At 37.8% G+C, this 14,583-nt stretch overlaps 3 protein-coding genes across 3 annotated transcripts; 2 read left to right on the forward strand and 1 right to left on the reverse strand.

The window, feature by feature from the left end:
* The first annotated feature begins 4,829 nt into the window (after positions 1–4,829).
* LOC141904666 (SUMO-activating enzyme subunit 1-like) lies at positions 4,830–8,708 on the forward strand. Its single transcript, XM_074793300.1, has 9 exons — positions 4,830–5,002; positions 5,582–5,693; positions 5,776–5,835; positions 5,922–6,178; positions 7,404–7,503; positions 7,680–7,785; positions 7,900–8,044; positions 8,135–8,204; positions 8,518–8,708. The coding sequence occupies exons 1-9, from the start codon at positions 4,914–4,916 to the stop codon at positions 8,605–8,607; spliced, it is 1,029 nt and encodes a 342-aa protein (XP_074649401.1). The 5' UTR covers positions 4,830–4,913; the 3' UTR covers positions 8,608–8,708.
* LOC141904676 (uncharacterized) lies at positions 6,173–7,171 on the reverse strand. The gene is made up of 2 exons (XM_074793310.1): positions 7,124–7,171; positions 6,173–7,004 (listed from the first exon to the last, which is right to left on the reverse strand). The coding sequence occupies exon 2, from the start codon at positions 7,002–7,004 to the stop codon at positions 6,306–6,308; it is 699 nt and encodes a 232-aa protein (XP_074649411.1). The 5' UTR covers positions 7,124–7,171; the 3' UTR covers positions 6,173–6,305.
* A 418-nt stretch (positions 8,709–9,126) lies between the features above and the next one.
* Positions 9,127–14,462, forward strand: LOC141910602 (uncharacterized). The gene is made up of 12 exons (XM_074801297.1): positions 9,127–9,452; positions 10,362–10,758; positions 11,090–11,265; positions 11,725–11,832; positions 12,377–12,470; positions 12,577–12,708; positions 12,792–12,877; positions 13,037–13,231; positions 13,376–13,471; positions 13,616–13,885; positions 13,995–14,080; positions 14,261–14,462. The coding sequence occupies exons 1-12, from the start codon at positions 9,429–9,431 to the stop codon at positions 14,346–14,348; spliced, it is 1,752 nt and encodes a 583-aa protein (XP_074657398.1). The 5' UTR covers positions 9,127–9,428; the 3' UTR covers positions 14,349–14,462.
* Positions 14,463–14,583: the final 121 nt, after the last annotated feature.

Consider the following 14,583-nt stretch of genomic DNA (forward strand, 5'->3'; position numbering starts at 1 on the left):
ATGATAAACCTTCCATTTGTATTATTTGTCTGTGGATTAATTTAGCGACACCAACACAAAGTAAATATGAAAATTGATTGTATTTTGTCGGAATGAAAAACGGAAAATGCGTAAACTATTTCAATTGATGCCGACTTCTTCATCCAGCAATTTGACTGCAGATGTGAAATTCGCATACTTTGATGATTCCGAAGAAATGATTTGAATTTCAATTTCACGGTTTGCATCAACACTGCCGTCGTCGGGCAAACCGGATACTATAAATAATCGCGCGCATACATTTGATGAAATATGACGCTCTGTATGAGAGTGGTTTGTAAAAAGATAGAAAAACAAACAAATCGCGTGCGAAATCGTCTGAAACTTTCGTCCCGCATTAGTCAACGCGATCTAACGAGCCATTTTCCGATCGCCAAGAACCGCGGTGATGGTTTTGATTTATTTGTTCTGTCGAAGTTTTTTCTTTTTTAGTACTAAACATGGAACCGGAATCGATTCGCAAATTACACGAAGTCACGAGAACAGTATTTACATATTGTAATGGGATTTTATGCGACGTTTTCCGGCATGATGTATTGGCATCGACTGATTGACGGAGAAATCAACAGTGATCAGATCAGAGTTTTCGTTGTTTCAGTCATGAGTGAAAAGTAACAACTCACGATTCATTTGATTGAGGTCGCCCACTCCTCCAACAAGTTACAAAACGTTGGGCATACGTAAAGTGGCATTTGCTTGTTTTTTTTTTGGTCTATTCACAAGGACGTTTTGAGAAGAAATGTATGTGAATGACAATGACACATGCTGTAAACACGATTGCACTCGACCAAGTTTTAAATCATCCTACGGATGATGTAAGTTCAATGCCATCATCGATTCTAAGTAAATTCCAGTGGCCGTGCAATTACCGGAATTTCGTTCAGTAATCAACTTTGATTAGTGATATTGATTGGATTGACCTGTACACCAATAACAGACGTGACTTGACTTTATTCGCCCACACTTTTCTGCTAATGTACATACGAATCTCCGATGCAAGTGTTTCGTAGCTAATTTATACTCAAGAAGTTTGAAACATATATTTGAATCTGCATCTATATGGTTCAAATAATTGATTACATGTATTAGATCATAATACAAATACATGTACGAAATATTATTCAACAGTTCATTTTGTTCAGGAAAGAAAGTGACACACCACACAATGCATATATAACAAGTCACAATGCATCTTGGCAAAATGTTGACATGTTTAAGCTCATTTCAAAGTTTTATATGAACTAAGTGTATGCTTTTATTGACTTGCGATTATTTTCGAGAACGTCATATCAAATGCAAAATTTTGCCCATGGCATTTACAATAACATCGAGTATCTTGTTATTAAGATATCGATTACTGATTGTCTGAGGGAGAGTGTTTCAATCGGTTTTTGTTATGAAAATGGGTGGTAAGTTCGCAACCAGGAAATCTGTCGGCATATCATTAAGCGCAGTGTATGATTGACGAGGACTGGTCAAGCGTAGGACTAATAGATAGCCCCCTCAGCGATGGATGAGATGATCTCCCCGATAGCGAATTCTCGCAAGGGCAGTCGCCTCGAGACCGAGGTCACTCGCACGCTCGGTGTAAAAAATATTTTCTTTTGATTTTATTGTCTTAAATAATTATTTATTGATTAGCTACAAAACCTAACCGTTCGTTCGAATTTTTTTCGCATTTTATTCCCCATATTTAGTTCTGGAAAAAAATTCAGGTAGCCGATTATCTATTCACGTTATATTATAGTGTTTGGCCTCCGTGACCGCCGTTCATATCGTCGAGCTAAATAAATACATGCAATGCGTGCTTTCTTCGCATCTATATCGTGGACACAATTTGATGCATCCGTCAACATCTACCCACGCACGTCCTATATAATACTCAACCCCACACCGCCCGATTAATCCTAGCCACTACATCTTCTAACATAAATGATACGTTTTTAACCGTTAATGTGCAATCTTCTTGGCTGGTAAGCCTCGAAATACGAGCTAAATATTGACCTTCAACGTGGATCCTCATAAACAAAATATTGTTTTCCGCTAAAGCTCGATACCCAGCGAGCCGTGCGCATCTCAGGGATTATTTTGAACATGCAATGTTTTGAATTATATGAAAATATTTGTCGGAATCACAGCTTCGACTTGAGATATTCCATTCATTTGGAAACTAAGTGAAATAGGGATGTCACGAATCCGTCGAATAATTATTCAACCTTCAAACTATCATCGATAAAAGACTTCTCGATGATCTGTTTATTTACTTCATGTTCTGTGTTATGCGATATAGCTCCGTGGGATTGCTAATAACATCAAATAAATCCGTCGCATCCAAATATCGCCAAATATATTATCAATACACAGCGAGCGAGACAGGGAGCGATCTTTCCAAGATCAATCTTTGCTCTCCAAAATCTCGACATGCGAATATTAAAAGGCGGTCGTAAGCGGCGCGTTATAAACGCTGTTCGTGGTTGAGCGAAAAGAACATGTAGCAATTCCGCACAGTTGCCAGAATGCTTCATGTGTCGCTAAACTAATATATTAAACATCAGTAAAGAGTGGTTGTGACATATGGCACATAGAGCGTACAACAGCAATTCGCTCTGCTTTTCTGTTTTCCTTTGAAGAAGCAAAGGAATTGATCCAACTAAGCCAGACAGGGTAATATCTTATCAAACATAATTGATAAAATGAAGTGCGTTTGAAAATGAACCGTCTGGTTCGAAGGCGTCAACTGGCATTCTACGGATTGACTTTCGTCAAATTCTGCTTAAGGATACATACATGTGCAGATATATTATTACATCAAACAATTGCTTGGCTCCTGAAAATAATGATTGTAAGCCCGAGGTTATTAGAAGTCAATTGATACACTGTGCAACAACCCCGCTTTCAGCTTCCGGACTTTACGGTCTAGGTTTCCATGGTGATAAATGTATTTTGGGTCTCATTAAGGCGTAGATTAATTCACTTGTAACGCAACTTAAATCCGGAAGTAACGGTGTCAAAATAGTAACGTCATACTTCACTTTCTTTTCGAACTATTGACACATTGAGTAAAAGATGTATCAAAACTCTATCAAGACCATAGTATATATAAATATTTTGTAACTGGTTCTACCACAAATGAGCCTTAGATATATATATATATATATATATATATATATATATATATATATATATATATATATATATTTATATATATACAGTGTTGCTTCCGAATGTAGATGCGTGTTGCCGATGATGATTTAGCGCAGGCGATCTGCCGCAGTCTCAGACGACGCCTCACGAATCTCCATGGTTTCATTTGACGGAATCTTTCCGTGCCATTTTCAAAGTCGATAATAGCTTTCCGTCTAGCCGTATGTATTGGTCAATACACAAACACGATGTAACTCTTCAAGACGTCGGATTTAAACGATATCTTCATTAGCTGGAACAATCAACGCAGCGTTTCCCTTCATAAACAAGGTCTAGTCAATAAGACCGGTTTGAAATATCTATTCGATCTATACCAGCTAATGTCATGTTTTCTAATAATAACAGAAAGCAGTTTCTTACGTCATCTGTAAAAGCTCATGTTAGTTTATTTATATATCAAATATAGATGCAACCACATTCAGGATTAAACGATGCAAATGCTTATTAGATGGCATCTGTTTTGATAGATCAGTAATTGACCTCTCAGGGGAAATCTTTGTATCTGCAGTGCTCTGATTTAATTAATCTTCGAGTTTCGTGATGCATGCAATTTATAAGCAGATATGCCAGTATAGCAGATTACGCGTACGAACAATAATTATTTACAAATTAAGCATTCAAGATATTCGCCAAAAATTGAACGCACTACAACTGCAGCTTATGAATTACCTAGGTACACAAACACCATATATACGCCTACCTGTTAGGCATGGATAGTTTGATGTTAGAAATTGCGATCTGTAATGTCTAATCCGACGAACGATTTCCTTCTCGATCGGGCCTTCGATTGCTGAGAATATGGACGCCCCGATCACCAGATAAAGGATATAGAAAGATACCAACACGATCAGTCGAATGGTACTTTTCCTAAGGTTTAAATGGAATCTCATATCGCTGGTATTCAAAATGATCGTACGCAAGCCAGCTTACTCAAAATCTGCGACAGTCTCGTCTGCAACTGAATGAAGCTGCGTTGAATGGTAAAGCATTCGATATTCCGCCGTCTCGTGCCGATCGATCTTATTGCTACATTTGCTAACTGCTTTTTCTAAACTGCGCACTGCATCAATGAAGCGAAACCAAATTCAATCGTTTTCAAGAAAAAGGAGCGAATACTGTCCTCATTTTTTAACTCTCCACAAAGTTTTTGTTGATAATCGGTAGTGAATCTATAGACATTCTGTTTCAGATATTGTTTTCTATGATTCTTTCTTCAAAAGGTATATATACATAAATATGTTTTAGACTTTGGTAATGATTCAAATTATTTTGAACTCAATTTCGATGAAACGTTAATTGTTGGTGACTCTGGAATGGCTCGCGTTGTTTTCAGGGGTCCCGATGTACAAAAATCGAGAAAAAAAATATTCAGAGATAAACAAATGCGAACACGATATTCTCTCCGTTTTTTTTTTCAAATACTGTCCGTCCATTATAAAACCCAGCGTAGTTTATATGCCGCAGATGCCGTGTCGGACATCCATCGACCCGGCGCCAGGAACCCGCAACAATCGCTGACCGTACACTACTGCCATCTATGTAAAATCGAGGTATGAATTGAACGCGATAATTTATTGTGTGGATACTTTACCCACCGGTTCCGGTTCCTCTTTTTTGGATAAAACAAAGAAATAAAAGCCAACTTATTAATCAAGAAGCTATATTCAAACATGGTTTATGAAGCGGAAAACATAACTGAAGATGAAGCAGCGTTGTATGACCGGCAAATCAGGCTGTGGGGTCTCGATGCTCAAAAACGGTATGTTCTAATTTTCAATTCAATTCATACTTTATTGACTGGTAAGTGTTTTTTAAAACACTTTATCTTATATTCATGCTCCCCATTGATAATGAGCAGCATGAATATAATTCATGAAATATATAAATCATCATAATTTATGAAATTGTGATGGTATGGGGATTTGTCCAACCAAGTCCAAGGCAAAGGTCTGACAGCAGCAGCCGGTTCATCTCGGTAAAATACATCATCTTGGTAATAAGGATGACCCTTCACAGGGGCTCGTATCAGAGTTGTAGATTAATTTAAAAACGATAATCTATACATCCAATGTCTACAATGTATATAAGATAACAAGGGGGCTAACGACGCTCACAAACTAGTCAACTTCAGTCACTTACTATTTTGTTATTCCTCATCCAATACATTACCGATATATATATATACACTATAGACATTAGATTAATAGATTATCGTTTTTACAGTACCTACAACGAGCTGCCTACAACTCTTATACGAGCCCCTGTGGTCTGATTGGTAGTGTAGGCTTGTTTGATCCTACAAAAATGGCTTTAAACTTTCAAATTGTTTTTCATATAGTTTGCGTGCGGCATCTGTCCTCCTTATTGGCTTAAAGGGTCTCGGTGCAGAAATTGCCAAGAATATTGTTCTTTCTGGAGTAAAATCAGTAACATTAATGGATCATTCAACTGTAAGCAAAAACTTCACAATCCATTTTGACTGTATGTTAAATTCTATCTGTTAAAGCAGTGAAATTCTTTCTTCAAAAACAGGTAACAGAAGAAGACGCTTCTGCCCAGTTTCTAGTATCAAGAGATGACGTTGGAAAAAATGTGCGCATTTCTCTTCTTTGAACTATGATATTTGCGAATAGAGTAAGTTATAATTTCCTATTCATTCTGTATATTCTCAATTACAGCGAGCGGAAAGTTCCAAAGAAAACGCCCAGAAACTCAATCCGATGGTAACAGTTAGCGTCGATACCGATAAAGTTGCCGATAAACCCGATGAATTCTTCACGAAGTTCAGAGTGATTTGCGCCACGTGTTGTTCGAAGGAAACCTTGCTGAGATTGAACAATTTAACCCGGCGACACGATATGAAATTCCTCGCCGGCGATGTTTACGGATATTATGGTTTCTCATTCACTGACTTCATTCAACACGAATACGCTGAGTGAGTTTATTTGTCTTTTAATTGAAACTTAAATTAAAAAAAGAAAATTTCTGCGGGTAAGAAAACATTCTAACAGGAATTACTTATTACTTATTTAGATCAATGATCTACGAATGTCATCATCTTTTTATAGTTGGGTTGTCTGCGAATTTTGATGTTCGTCATCCCTCGCTTGTTTCGTTTTACTGTTATCATTGTATTCGGTATCGCCACTAATTTCTACCACTTCGACAACGGTTCCTGTAAGATCCTGTTCTGCTGTCGTGTCATTCTCAAAACCATCATTTGTTTCGCCATTTCCTGATTCGACGTGAGAGCTATGGGGCTTCGGGTCCGCCGGGTCATCGCTCTGCGGACAAACCTCTGAAGGTTCCTGTTTATTGAAAATAAACGTGCGTAGCAGTATCGGTATGAGCACGAGCAATCCGAATATAATCGCCGATACGAAGGCTACAATTGTTCTAGTATCGATGTTCAGTAATTCCTTCATTGTTGAAAATTCGAAATAGTTTAAGCCCCATTTCGTGATGATGGTACCATTCGTTCCGTTAACTACGCAGTGGTAAAGTCCATTGAAACTCTTCTCCATTTTTGTAATGGAAAATGTCCCGCTGCTTACTTTCCTGTTGCTATCGCTCCAGCCATCGCTAACACTCGTACCATTTGGCAATAACCATTCCATGCTGCCTACGATTTTCGTGAGAAGTGGGTTACAGTCTAGACTATATTGAGACTCCATCGGTACCATAATCAACCACTTTCTACTGACCCCTTCACTTTGGTCCATGGCCATGAGACATATCGTGGCCAAGACAAAAAACTTCATCTATGAAACAAAAAATGACGTATTTGTTACTTGCAAGGATGTCAATATTTTCAGTACAAACTAAATCTCAAAAAATGATGGAATTACCAATCATCACCTATGAGATTAAAGATTTTTACCTTGAAATAAATGTATGGAATACACGCAGCGGAAATCCTATCCTTTGAATATATAGATAATGAATCATATCAATGGAGCTATGTGGGTTTTATTATAATCCACAATCTCAAAGTCATAACCAGTGACCTATCTATATCTGTGAATGATAAAAGGTCAGATTCCAATTTGTCCAAAGAAAATATTCTTCTCACTCTACTATCCATGTTCTAGTTTACTATTTCGAGGCTTCATGTTTTATCTTACATGCTTAATATAATGTCAGTGATACTATCCCTTCAGGGAAATAACTAAAATGAAGAATGATGACAGCAAAGGTGACGAAAACAACGAACCACCAGCTAAAAAGAAGAAGACGACTGAGACTACTGTCGTTAGAAAGGTGAAGATCAAATTCTTATCACTGATTTTCACCCTATTTCAATTAAAAGAACATCGAGATAAATAGTGCTACTAAACATCCCATGATATTATATACCAGTAATCAAGGCTTTATTTGTCATATGCATACGTCTCCAAAAAGTGTTTATTCTTAAAATGTGACCGATATATTTGTAGGAAATGGAATTCTCATCTCTACAAGATTCACTACACATTGACTGGACTGGTGATAAATATAAAAATGAACTGAAACGAACTCCGAAAGGTTACTTTATAACGCAAGGTAAGAACTCATCATTTTTTACTATGATAATAAGAATGATATCTAATTCTGCTTCCTGTAATCTTGTTGAGAGGGAAGAGTTTTAAGTTGTAATCGTACCGTAATTCGTTTTAGTCATGATGGCATTTCTGGAAAAGTTTGGCCATCTACCGAACTCAAAAACGCATTTAGAAGACAAAAAACAGTTGCTGAACATCAGATCTGAAGTTCTCAATGCATTAAAGGTTGACAGTGATATTTTGACCGAAGATTTTATTCAGTAAGTCATGATTGAAATACTTAACCTAACTGTAGTTTACCATCTTTTTATTGGATCTCACTAACTAACAGCCAAATTTGATGTTTTTAGGCATTGTATTGGGGAACTGAGTCCGGTATGTGCTGTTGTTGGTGGTATAATGGGACAAGAAGTTATTAAGGTAATTTTCAATTTGGGATCATTCATTTATTACGTACGCATAAATTTGAATTTTTCAACCCCCCCTCCCCCCTGTACGCAAAATCGGCCATTTTTTCATATACATTAAGCATTACAGTACGCAATTGCACTGACCCCTCCCCCTCCCCAAATGCGTAGGTAATAAATGAATGACCCCTTTTCTAGAAAAGACATTCAATCAACTATAGAACTGATCCTGATGTAGTTAGTACTGCTATGGACGTAGTTTTGGACTAGAAATGAATTGAGTTTTCTCTAAAATGATGTTGTTCTGCTTTTGCTATATTTTGCAGGCTGTTTCCCACAAAGACGCTCCTCTTCGAAACTTCTTTTTCTTCGATGGTACTGAGGGATGTGGGTTAGTAGATAATATCGGTGGATGAAAACTGGTACTTGTAGCGACTCACACTTCATCCAAATATCATTTATATATTTGCAATCATCCTTTTGTATTCAAGTTTCATTTTTACAATAAAAAAGTCATCGATACGTAATTCATTCATTGCGTATTTGTGTTGTTTTCTCTGACTGGACCCTTGGGATAATCGTTTTGATTCACTGTCAGCCACATTTCTAGGCCGGACTCTCCCTGCTTGCCGTGTACACTGGTATCAGCGATGGATTTGTCCCCAGTTCACGCGCATGGCCGGTTAGCTAGCTAGCTGCGTTCGCGCGTGGCTACAACTTATTAGCTGTCACGTAACCATGGTGAGTTATATTTGCCCAACTATCACAATAATGATATCTCGAACCATTTTCAGGATTGATTCCGGCAATTTTATTGCAGTTCCCTGATTGATCAACGAACGCTATAAAACCTTTAGTACAGTGTATTTAATACTATTTGCCACTAGCACTGACTACGTGGCTCGACCTGACTGTGACAACCGCATTGTATTTACATACATGACATACTTGGTTACTCAAATATAACACCCGTACTGTTATTTTCCTAGTTTGACCACCGACTGGGCTAATAGATATCTTGTTTGATATTAATCATTGTCAAACGGAACTTTTACCAAATTGGTAGATTGTCAATCGAAGAAAAGGCGTTCAGTTATGTGCGAACCTCGCAATTGAAATACAACGTTAGAAACTTTACTAGTTTCGATGACTTCCACATACACTATATTACAATGGAATATTTCATATTTTCGTAAATATTGTTAATAGTTCGGATAAAAAAATACGCGACCAAAACATGGATTCGGATATAACTGAACAGGTAATATGATTCGACTGACGATGTTTTAATTATTTTCGAACTTAATTTCTATAAAGTTTTTATCAAGAAGTGTTCGTTTCCTTACGACGGCAAATTCTCAATTACAAAATAAAATTCTATTGGACCCAATTTTTCCGAATACGAAATGTCGGTACTAAATTTTCCTAGTGTTTTTCAAGGTACCTAAACGCCAGTTATTTTTTTCTCCTAATGTATCGCCGCAATAGGAACCTATTCATAGCGACAACCCAGTTTTTTTCATCGTAATTCAATGCGCAAAATTCCTTTTAAGCTTATGTACTATACCCCTACGACACTTTGAAACTACAATTCCTTGGCCTATATGTATATCTAACGTAATATAATATGTCATACGTGCGTTATATATTTTTAATTCTCATTTCTTGTTATTGTCTATTTAAAAAGTCGCTAAAACCGCTCTGCTTTATCATGTCCCTGACAATATTAATTCGTCAAACAACACACATAAATAAGTTGTCGCTTTATTATATATCATAAACAGCGTCGTTTATGAGGCCCTTAAGACATAATAATAACGGTAATTTACCATGGAGGACGCCCTTTCGAATAAAACGTATGACTCGTAACTAATTCCTTCCTGTAGATATCTAATTTGTTTACGTCTGCTGTAACTGTTATTACCTGTTCACGTGGAGATTAATCTCTTAATTTACGTGGAAAAAATCGTTATATGGCGTGTACTAATAACAGGGCTGCACTTAGCGAGGGGTGCCCTTCGTCATCATAAATGAAATTTAATTTTGAAATGCAAAATGAATTCAGTCATCCAGTCACTCGAAGAACGGCTATCATGATATTCTAAAATGTTTCACGGAAATTACAGAAAAGTAAATTTGAATTTTCATTTTTCATCTTTATTGCCCTAAGAGCCCCGTTGATGGAATAGTTGCTAACGGTCTTCGCGAACCGTCAGTTATGGATACTATCCGCGAAGAAGACGACTCAAAATCCGAGTATGGTGCCGGCGAAGAAGTAGTTTTACCCGAGCAACGACCGCGAACTACGAGCGCCAAATTACCTTCCCTGAAAACCAGAGCGAAATTCGTTCGGACACCGGATTCGCAAGTCGATACGACGAACACCGAACAAATCCTGATCACAGAAATTAAACCTAAAGACGACGAAGATTACGAGGAATTAGGCGAGGAGCAGAACGAAGAAACTGCAGAGGAAACAGACGATACTGTGTCCGATATAACGGACAGCGAACACGAGAAGGTCGCAGTGATTGAAGATGATTATGATACCGATTTAGAAAACGAGGGTACGACGGGTTGAATCAGCTTACAAAGAACTAATTGCGCTGGTTAATAATCGGGGCCAATTATTCTTCGTCGCTCATTGAAATTCGAGCTCAGAAAAAACCAATATTCGATACCAAATATGCGCGCATGCAATTTATCAAACATAGTCATAATGCCCCAAAACACACTGTCATTTGATCACGAAACCAATCTATCTTGAAATGACATTTGATATTCAATTTGTATCAATTTGTAAGAACAACAATAATTGTAACTGAATACAGACGACAGCTCTTATTTTGAAAAGTCACGAATAATTGCAAGCCATATCTATTTTGTCTTTCGATGCAGAACTAGAGGCCGAACAGCACGATCTGACCGGGCGACATTCCTACGTAAAATTGTGCGAACAATTGGGGGTTGTCCCGTGTTCGTATTTCGTGCGTCACATAACGGAACCACAAATAGTGATGAAGCATCATGGACTCGGACCAGCAGGAACTATGGCGATCGCTAAAGTGCTCAAGGTACATTCCAAAAACCCTTCGGAGTCAACAAAAAACATTTACGAAGATCGGCTGAGGGGAAAATCGTGCGCCTGAAAATCATCCTACGAACACAAAATTCACTTAGAAAAATGTTAGATAAATATCAAATAGAAACTAGATCAATTTTGGCGTCGAACACGTCACAAAAGAACCTGATATTAATGATTAAGATGTGAATAAATCTATGCGAGAAAAAGGTTCGTCAATCTTTATGGTGTCAAGTTTTACGAATTACCAAAGCGTGCACTGCAAATAGAAAAACAAAAAGAAAATGTTTTTATCAAGACTTTAAAAGACATGACGTGAATATTCGATAATAGATATCGTTTTCTTATAGCTTACACTTCTATGTAGTGGGCTTTTGATAATTATCATCTATTCTGTTGTTATTCCACTATAACGTGTAGCTTTTTATATACATATTTTTCTAATGTTCAGGATAATATAACTCTGGAAAAGATAGACCTGCAAGGCAACTGGATGGAGGCAGATGGTGGTCGGTATATAGCAAAAATGATGGAGGACAATTACTACATCACTGAACTGGTATATAACACCAGGAACCGCACGTTGAGTTTCATCGTGACGGAGCCTGCGCTTATGAATATTACATAACGCTCTTGTCTCACTATAAGCTTAATATATTACCAAGAAGAATTGTTGATGTCAGCGTTTATGGGCAGTAGCGGGAGATGTCGTTCCCGTGATTTTACTTGGCTTACTTCATAATACGCATGAGTGGCACTGTGCATCCATTATTTACGACGATATTAAGCGGCATGCGAGCGATGTTTCTTCTGCGTTTATGAACAATGATAAATGAATTGAGTCGTTCGTCTCGTTATCCGTGTAACCCCAGGAACCTCATTTACAACGATAGCATTGAATATTTAGATCGTCAGCTTTTTATTTGTACTGTATATATTAACCATAACAATGATTCCCATGATGATTTCCACGCACTAGGAAATTCCGTTAACCCTATCGACACGGGCGGTGGGAATGCGTCTGATGATGTAACCGAATGCCCAGATTGTAAAAAAAATCATGTTCAAACCCATCTGTGTATTAATTCATAATCATTCTTTAGGTTTTAGCTGACAATAAATTAGGTACAGAAGGGGCCTATCACATTTCGCGTATGCTCACCGTCAACACCACACTAAGGAAAATTGACTTATCAGGTAGATAACTACCCGTTAACTGTGAGCGGAGAAAACTTTATTTCAATCTCTGGTCACGTCATTTGAAATTATGAAATATATAAAAATACTTTTTGATTACAAACAGAGAATGGTCTTGAAGACCGCGATAGCGAATATTTTGCCGAGGTACTGGATGACAATAAGGTTCTTAGCTACCTGAGATTAAGTGGCAATGCATTTGGGATTCGATCTGGACATGTGCTCGGCCAGGCTATAGGTGACAACTATCGAATTGAAATTTTAATATGTCTAAACTTGCGGGCAAACGTATAAATTGCTTTCCGTTTCTTTTCAATCAAGCTGGGAATGATACTCTCGAACATCTAGATCTTAGCTGGAATGAGATACGAAGATCTGGTGCGATAGCGATAGCACAGGGTTTGAAGGTAAAATTAGTGTTCATACTCGCCAAAGATCTTCCATATCGTGCATGCGGAAACTCGCGGAAGTACTGCATAACGACGCATAGGTTAATTCGCTCGACACTCAACGCATTTATCACATTTATCCGCTTCTAAAATCTCCCCGTTCTCATGTTGCAACAGGAAAATGTGCGGATAAAATCCTGCGATCTGTCATGGAACGGATTTGGCGAAGAGGGAGGATTAGCGATTGCGGAAGCGTTGACAGTGAATAGTACTCTGATCGAGTTAGACCTTACTGGTAACCGTCTTAACATTGTATGCGCTGAAAAGATTGCTAAAGCTCTAGGAATTAACGACTGTCTCCAGACGCTCAAGGTATCACTAGCCTGTAGACTGCTTTCAATACGAACAATAATTCTAATTCCCTGTATCGATAGCTGTTCACAGAAATTCGCATTTCGTCTATTTATTTAGCAAATCGTGTTTGGTTTGATTGATGTTTATCTTTTTACTCGTTAGATTGGAAATAATCCGATTTCAACTGCAGGAGCGATTTCAATTGTATCAGCGATCAACGCTAGTGAAAGTTCCGCCATCACTGTTCTAGATCTGACGGTGAGATTTGTGCCTGACGATGAAAACTGTTAATCTATGATTCGATTTACCAGTCATGGATGTCCTTTTATTGGCCACTATACTTTAGCCAAAGCGTGTAATGAATCGATTTCGTAAACGGCTGTTGTTATATCCCAATTCTAGGATATACCAGTGGAATTCGAGTTCATTCGTATCGTCGAAGAAATACAGATGAAGAGACAATTTCAGGTCGTTCACGGAAACCTGATGAGATCCGGTAACACGACAGCCGATATCGGTAAACCCGGCGTCGACCCGAACGTTAAAGACCCGCTGATCGTGCTCAAAGAACACATAGTCGTCAACGATCTAAGAATCGTCGACGCCCTGAAAAAGTTTGATCCCGGTGATACGTTGTGCGTATCACCTGACAATTTCATGCAAGCTTTAAGCGTGAGTCTTTACGATTTTCAAATGTATCCATCAATACAACATTACGCTACTGTTACTGATGAGAGTACTGTCAAACGAAATGATTCTGATCTTCATTTACTAATTTTAGGAACTGGAGATTCGTTATAAACGATCGCAGATAAATGATATAACACATAAATTGGACAAATTCAACAATGGTACTATCTATTACGGGTAAGCTCCGTTCCTGATACACTGTCACTTTTTCCACCCTTTGCCGGTTTTCGATCATGACTAAGGTTTTCATTGGTTTTAAAAGGCGTTTTAGTCATACAAATATTCGTCAATGCTTCGAATATATACAGATCTGTTGAAATGATCAGATCATTTCAAATTCTCTGACATTTCTTTCAGAGACTTCATTCCTCCAGAAGGTCCAGAACGAGGGGAAGAGGATTTGGGCGCGGTCATAAACAAGAAGAAAGCCTCAATTACAGAGTGATCCTGTGCGTTCACCTCGTGAACGAACTTGTAGATAGTCTATAATTTGAGTGAAACTCATTTCTATTCAGTTATGTTTGGGCAAATTTATTTTTATAATCACCATCAGCGTAATAAAAACTATATCTATGATTTATTTTTCCATAATCGACCGACTTGTCTCCTTATCAGAATCTATGAGCGTTGAACATCTTCGAGTACAAGATGCCTACAGTTCCCCTAAGACCATACAGTCA

This window comes from Tubulanus polymorphus, chromosome 1, assembly GCF_964204645.1.
Source record: "Tubulanus polymorphus chromosome 1, tnTubPoly1.2, whole genome shotgun sequence".
Lineage (NCBI taxonomy): Eukaryota > Metazoa > Nemertea > Palaeonemertea > Tubulaniformes > Tubulanidae > Tubulanus > Tubulanus polymorphus.